At 66.4% G+C, this 6,955-nt stretch overlaps 1 protein-coding gene across 1 annotated transcript; it reads right to left on the reverse strand.

The window, feature by feature from the left end:
- Window positions 1–2,938: 2,938 nt before the first annotated feature.
- Window positions 2,939–4,920, reverse strand: PRR35 (proline rich 35). Its single transcript, XM_007130360.1, has 2 exons — window positions 3,827–4,920; window positions 2,939–3,560 (listed from the first exon to the last, which is right to left on the reverse strand). The coding sequence occupies exons 1-2, from the start codon at window positions 4,918–4,920 to the stop codon at window positions 2,939–2,941; spliced, it is 1,716 nt and encodes a 571-aa protein (XP_007130422.1).
- Window positions 4,921–6,955: the final 2,035 nt, after the last annotated feature.

Here is a 6,955-nt window from a genome sequence, read left to right on the forward strand (position 1 = left end):
GCCCAGTGTGAAGCTGTGCACAGCCCCAGGCACGTAGTCTGTCACCAAGAGGCGGTCAAGGGTGTCCACAGCTAGCCCCCGGGGGGCCAAGAAGGTGCCCACTGTCACCCAGCGGTCTTGAGGGGCTTGGACGGTGTGCTGCAGCACACGGACAGCCCTGTGGACCAGGTCACTGATCACCACGAGCCCAGCAGCTGTCACAGCCACGTCCTCCGGCACGAAGGCCCTGGCCCCTGGCACAGGGCAGGGCAGGTGGCAGATGGAGTGTCCCTAGAAGTCCAGCACGTGGATGCAGGGTGCAGTCCCAGCCGTCAGGAAGAGCAGGCCATCTGGGGAGCAGTGCAGGCCCCAGGGCCCTCCCCTGCAGGAACTGGGATCCACCCAAGCAGCCGGGGCCGCCACGAGTGAGCAGGGTCTCCAGGCAGGTCCAGCGTGAGGCGCGGTCCCTGGGACGCGGCTGACCCGCTGGTGGGGGAGGCCCAGGAGCCAGTGGGTGGGCAAGCAGTGCAGGCCCCAGGGCCCCCCCTGGGGGGGCCCCAGGGCCCTCCCCTGCAGGAACTGGGATCCACCCAAGCAGCCGGGGCCGCCACGAGTGAGCAGGGTCTCCAGGCAGGTCCAGCGTGAGGCGCGGTCCCTGGGACGCGGCTGACCCGCTGGTGGGGGAGGCCCAGGAGCCAGTGGGTGGGCAGGCATCACAGCCTTAGCCTCTCTGAGCCAGTCCTCCAACTGGGCCAAGTTTGGGGCTGCAAGAGAAACAACACCCCACCATGTGCCAAGCAGTGCGACGGTGGTCCCCCTGCACGCTTCCCGGCGGTGCGGGTTCCTCCTGTTTTACAGATTTGACCCTGTTCCACCAGGTCCCGACTGCCAGCCGTGCCTCTGGGCCCTATTTTCCCAGATGTCGTCCCAGAACACAATTCTGGAAGACACATGACCCAGGAGGGCTGCCGTGGGTTTTGTTCTGAGGCCGGAATGAGCTCAGGGGCGTCTAGGTGTCCGAGGTTGTGAGAGGGGTGACAGATGAGCAGTGTTTCGCAAATGCCCCTGCCCATAGAACCTTTCCTCCAGGCACGGAAAGTGGTCTTTGTTGGGGGGAGCCCAAGCAAGCCCCTGCCCATTGCCCCACACAGCCCTTGGAGACTTCTAACTCCTGAGGGGTGAAGCAGGGGTCCTTTCCTAGGCCTCTCTGGCTGTGGGGAGGGGTCTTCTGCCTGGGGGGCTCACGCTCTGTTGTTGGAAACCAGAGCCTGAGGGGGTGGGAGGAGCCACCTGGCAGAGGAGGGGGGCAGGGGGGCAGGGAGGCAGAGCTCTGGCTGGGCCACCTTTGAGCAGCACCCAAGGAAGCTCTAAGGAGTCCAATCATTCAGCTGCTGACCCCACCAGGTACCTTCCAGTGCTGCCACATTCCTGCCTCGGGGCCTTTGCTCTGGCCTCTGGGACATTCTTCATGCTGCCCCTGCACGGCTGGTTGCACTCATGGTCCTCTCGGCCCACCCTCCCCAGGGGGCCCAGGGCCTCCACCACCTGCTGTCTCAGGAGACAGCACCGCCTCCGTCCTCCAGCAGGACCGAAAGCTCAGGACCTGGGGGAAGGGGCTGTGCCCCCGACCTGCTGGCTGGGTCACTCACCAGAGTCCGGGGCGGGGGGCCTCCAGGGGCTGCATCTTGCACCCCCCCACAGACTAGACAGGTTGGGTCCTGTCTCTCTGATCCTGTTTCTGCACCTGTGAAGCTGGGGTCATGCACTGCCAGCAGGGTCAGGCTTATGTCTGTCCATTGGGTGATGAGAAGTCAGGGTGCGGTAGCCAGGTAGGGGTGCTAATGGGAGGCCAAGTTGGGGTGGGTCTCCCTCAGACTCAGGACCTGGGGATTCTCCAGACACCGCCTGACTCAGCCCGCAGTCCCTCCAGGAAGCCCCTGGAAGGTGGGGGTCAGCCGTGTCTGTGACCCACAGCACACTCCCTACCTGACCGCCTGCACCCCAGCTCTGGACACTGCGGAGGGGCGGGCGGCGATGCTATCTGCTACCGGCGCGGTTAATGGGGCGGCCGCAGGTCCTGATCCGACTGGCCCCAGCCCGGCTGGCCCAGCGTGGGGAGCCAGGCACAGGCAGGAACTGCCCTCCCTGGGGCCATTGCTGGGTGGGCGTGGAGGTGCGGCCAGCTCCCAGGAACAGAAGTGATTCGCTGGGTCCGAGGGTCCCCCGGGCACCCCTCCCTGCCTGCCCCCCGCCCCCCATCCCTGCCTGTGGGAAAAGCCAAGTCTGGTCGCACTGGGAGGGAGGCAGCGAGCTGTGAAGGCCACCGATGCCTATCGTGGCTGCAGGGGCTGGCAGGGGCCCAGCGGAGGCCACGCTGGGCGAACAGCCCTGGGCCACAGAATGTGGGGGCACCGTTTAACCACAGAGGGATCGGCCTCCTGCATGAATCTGACATTAGGCCTGTCCTGCCAGATGGGGGCTGGAGCATGTCCAGGGGTCCCTGCCCACAGCCCATGTGCAGAAACACAGGCCTGACCAGGGCTGAGACCATGCACACCTGCCTCTCCCCGCCCCACTCTGCCCCCGCCATAGAAAGCTCCCTACTCTCTCCCCAGACTCCGGCCCCCCAGGGAGGGCCCAATCCACAGGAGGAGGTCCGGACACTGCCCCCCTGACGCTCAGTCTGGGGACATTTCTGCGGAAGGTGACGCTAGACCAGCAAGGGATGAAGGAGGCCCAGACGGGGTGTGAAGGTGGTTTCCATTTTAATGTCCACAACTGTGATCACTAAAGAGCCGTGACCCTCTGCTGTGCCTGTGTGGCCCCAGAGACAGGTGTGGCCACGGCGGGTGGGGTCTGTCCACGGGCATGCTGGGGCAGGTGGGGGGCCAGGCAGCAGGCAGGGGGTTGGAGAAGGGCCCCTGTCTGTTAAGGACAGAGATGGCAGCAGGGGCTGTGGTCAGACCTCGGCACCCGTGGGGTTCTGCAGGCCAGGGACAGCTTCAGGGGGCCAGGAGCCCCCAGGCCCACCGTGGGTGCCCCAGCTGCCAGGAAGGACAGGGTCCTCTGGGGCCTGGAGGGGAAGACCCGGGGGAGGGACACTGGAGTCAGCCTCACACTTGGTGGTGTGGCTGGACAGAGGCTGGGCTGCCAGCATGCCGGGTGGCTTGGGGGTCCCCCGGACCAGCATGGGGCCCAGCTCCGGCTGCCCCCAGAGCCCTGGGGGCACCTCACGCCCCTTGGCGGGTGCCCGTTTCACGGAGAGGTCGAGGGGAGCGTCGGGTGGCCGCACAGCCCGCTCCAGCGCCTGGTGGATGGTGAGCAGCTCCCGGCGGATCTTCCCCAGCTGCTCCCGCAGAGGCCGCGGGGCCAGGCCCCCAGCAGGCACCAGCTGGCCCAGGCGCTGTTCCACCCTGGCACAGTCGCCAAGGGCCCGAGTCAGGTCCTCGCCCACGTGCCCAGGGCCCCCCAGCACCAGGCCCAGCGGTTGCTGGGGCAGGGGGGCCGCAGGACCAGGGGTCTCAAGGTCACTTAGCTCCTTGTCCTCAGGCCACAGCATCACGGAGGGGCCGGTCCTCAGGCTGGGGGGCAGAAGCCAGTCAGGAGGCTGTGCTGCCCACACAGTGCCCCACCTGCTTCACGCCCCTGTCCAGCCTGGCGCCCTGGCCTAGGGCCTCGGAACCCCAGAAGGAAGGACAGGTTGGCTCTCTGGTCTCAGTCTTCCCTCTGTGGCCTGAAGCCCCTATTCCTGGTGACTGAGCTCCAGCTGGGGGCCCAGCCACCCTCCCCCGCAAGCCCTCTTCCCACCTCTCCTAACACCCCCACGACTGGGGCCCCTGACACCCACCTGCTCTGGGAACTGAATTTCGTCCTGCTGCAGGAGTCCTGCGGGGGTTCTGGCCTGCCTCCCAGGGCCAGCTTCCTCTTGGGGTCGCTCTGGGCAGGCCGCTCCAGCTCCCCCTCCTGCCCTGGGTCCCTGAGACCACCACGGGGCCAGGACCCACCCAGCCCAGGCACTGGCAACTTCAGCAGCCCAGGGACCAGAGTCTCGGGGGGCCCTTTGGCGGGGGCGGAGGGCTTGGCAAGGGCCGTCTTGCCTGCCGGCAGCCCCAGGCTGTGCTCCAGGAGCAGGGGGTAGTACAGGCGAGGGACCAGGGCCGGCCGCTCAGGGGGCTGTGGGGCAGGGAAGGCAGTGGCTGGGGGCAGCAGGGGGCTGGCTGAGGCCAGGAAGGGCACGTGGGCGGCAGCGGCCAGGGAGGGCCCCAGGTAGGAAAAGAGGCCCGGGCCGAGAGGGTAGTTGACGCCCAGCAGGGACAGGTGGAAGCTCTGGGCCTCAGGGAACTCCCCGGGGGTGGGCGGGGGGTAGCAGGGGACGCTGCTCTCAGGGCCCATGGCAGGCACGTCCACCCCGGCCGTGCTCCTCGGGCCCCCACCCCTCCCCGGCTTCCACGACTCGGCCAGGAGGCCACCAAGGCCCGCACCCTTCTGGGGGTCCCTGGCCTCAGGGAGCAGTGTCTCTGGGGACCCCTCGGCCCCTGGCCTGGGGCCCCCAACCCAGCGGCGCAGGGAGAGGACGTCGGTGACCATGTGGTCGGGCGTGGCAGGAGCGTCCAGCGCTCCTCGGGGCTGGCCGCTGGGGTCCATGGAGTCCAAGGAGTCCGCGGGGTGGCCTGGGGTGGGTGCACGTGGCCGGGGCGCGGCCGGGGCCCGGCGGCAGGCCCAGTCGGGGGAGTCCAGCAGGAGGGAGAGGGAGTCCTTACAGAGGCTGTACTTCATGTGGTTGTAGAGGTGGGACTTCTCCAGGCAGGTGAAAGGGCACTGGAAGCACTTGTAGTTGTAGGGTTTGCCCCAGGGCCGTGGGATATAGTGTGGCTTCTTAGGCTTCCTCGCTCGGGCCCGTGCCCCGGGGCCCAGGCGACATGAGCCTGCCTCTCCGGACATGGCAGCTGCTAAGGGGCAAGCCCCGGCCCCATGGCCACCTGCGGACAGGGCCTCGGTCATTGCCAGCCGCCCCGGCCGATGCCCCCTCCCCTCCGTCACAGCTCAAGGCTAAGCGTCCAGGCACCGGCACCCGCCCCGTCCCCCTCCCCCTCCTCTGCCAGCAGAAGTGGCCTCCCTGCCTCACTCTCTGTAGGGTCAGCAGACACACGGCAGAAAAAAATGCAGGACGCCCAGGTAAATGGGACTCGGGTAAACAGGAAATACTTTTTTAGTATAAGTATGGCCTAGCCAATATTTGGAATGTGCACTAAAAAAATTATTTATTGTTTATCTGAAATTGAAGCTTAAGTCCTGTACTTTATTGGTTGACCCTACACGCATCTCGCCCCTCAGGCCTGGCCAGTCCCCAGCAGGCCCATTTCTGGGGTGACTCCATCCATGCCCATCTCCCCCACACCAGCAGAGCCCGGGCCTCCATCTACCCCACGGGCACTGGGTGAATGACTGGAGGAAGCCAAGTATGACCAGACTCACTCCTGGGGACACGGCCCTTCCTTGTCTTAACCCCTCCAGAGACTTTCCTGCCCGCGGGAAAGCCAAGATAAGAGCCGTGAGATGAGAAACCAGCAGAGGTTCTGAGCGCCTGTTTACACAGTGTCCCTGCTCTGCAGGACGTCGGGTGGGCACTGTGGTCTCTGAGGGGGCCAGCCTTGCGTGGGCCAGGCCAGGCTGGGGGGCGTGGATGTCCAGCATGGCCTCACAGCACAGCCACCTGCTCAGCCTGGCTCCATCTGGGTGGCTGCCGGCAGGTCGGCAGCCGAGTCTGCAGTGGCCGAGCTTGGCCAAGACCCTCCTCTCCCCATGCCCCCGTACGCTTGCTCAGAAGCCGCTCTGCACTCCATCTGGGCTGCCACCTGGGCTATCCACCGCCCCAGTGTGCGCCTCAGCCGGGTGCTCGGCGAGTGTGTGCACACAAGCGTACAGCTCCCGCTGAGCCCTCCTCACTCAGCGCCTGGAGGGTCCACCTCTGCACGGCTGGGCTGACTCGGAACAGAGAGCAGGGCGGCCACCAAAATGCAAGGGGCCCGGGCACACGAGGCTCACACTCCACTCAGAGTGGACGGGGTCACTGCACACATGAATGCACTCGGCACGGCCGGGGGTGTGAGCAGGCACAGGGCGCATGCACACACACACGCGCACACCCGAGGACACACAGGGTCACAATCACTCACGGATGTAGACACATGTACACTTGCCCTGCTCCCGGGGCTCAGGGACGGCCAGGGCACTGAGCAGGGCAGGGCTGGGGTAGCTGGGCAGCCTTTGGGAGCAGGCCGTCCTCCCCGCTGGCCTTCGGGCTCTGTACATGGCAGGCAGTCATGTCTGCTGCCCCCAAACACTGGATGGGCACCCCCATTATGGGAACAGCCACAGGGGTGGAGAGGGCTGCCTGTCCAAATGGGCCCTGCGGAGGTGGGGTTGGCATGGCCATGGCTAGGGTGTGGAGGGCAGGGTGAGCAGAGGCTAAGTGACTGGCTTGTGCAGGGATGTCCACATCGGGGAGGGGACAGGGCTCCAAGAGGAGTGCACGGTTAGAAGGAGGGGGCTGTGCCCAGGAGAGGAACTGGGGCTCCCTTAAGGGCTGCAGACACTCCCTGGACTTGGTGGTGGGTGCAGAGGCAGGCCCCACCCCTGCCCCCCACCCCCTCAAGATACAGATGACAAATGGGTGTGTGTGCTCTGGAGACAGAGGCGGCTGTGCTGGGGCCATCGATCACCCAGCCCTGGGAGCCACACAGCTGTGCCGCCTGGTGCCACCACCCACCCCACTTCCCAGCTGGGCCCCTGGACTGGGGGGGGGGCTCCTCCTAGGCCTCTGGACTAAGGGGGCGAGGGGCCCCTCCTGTGCTCCCGCTTCAGATCAGTCACCTGGCTTGGGGTGGGGGGGATTGGTTGGGAGCCATCTCAGCAGCTGCTGACCCCACAGGGGCCCAGAGAACACCTGGCACCTGCCCAGCGTGCTTGTGCACAA

Source organism: Physeter macrocephalus, chromosome 14 (assembly GCF_002837175.3).
Source record: "Physeter macrocephalus isolate SW-GA chromosome 14, ASM283717v5, whole genome shotgun sequence".
In the NCBI taxonomy this organism is placed as follows: Eukaryota; Metazoa; Chordata; class Mammalia; order Artiodactyla; family Physeteridae; genus Physeter; species Physeter macrocephalus.

Bases quoted from the DNA above. Each gene is read 5' to 3' on its own strand.
- PRR35 (XM_007130360.1), bottom strand. From the start codon at position 4,920: ATGTCCGGAGAGGCAGGCTCATGTCGCCTGGGCCCCGGGGCACGGGCC. The intron at 3,561-3,826 runs GTGGGTGTCAGG...TCTGCCCCCCAG, and splicing joins AAATTCAGTTCCCAGAGCAG to CCTGAGGACCGGCCCCTCCG.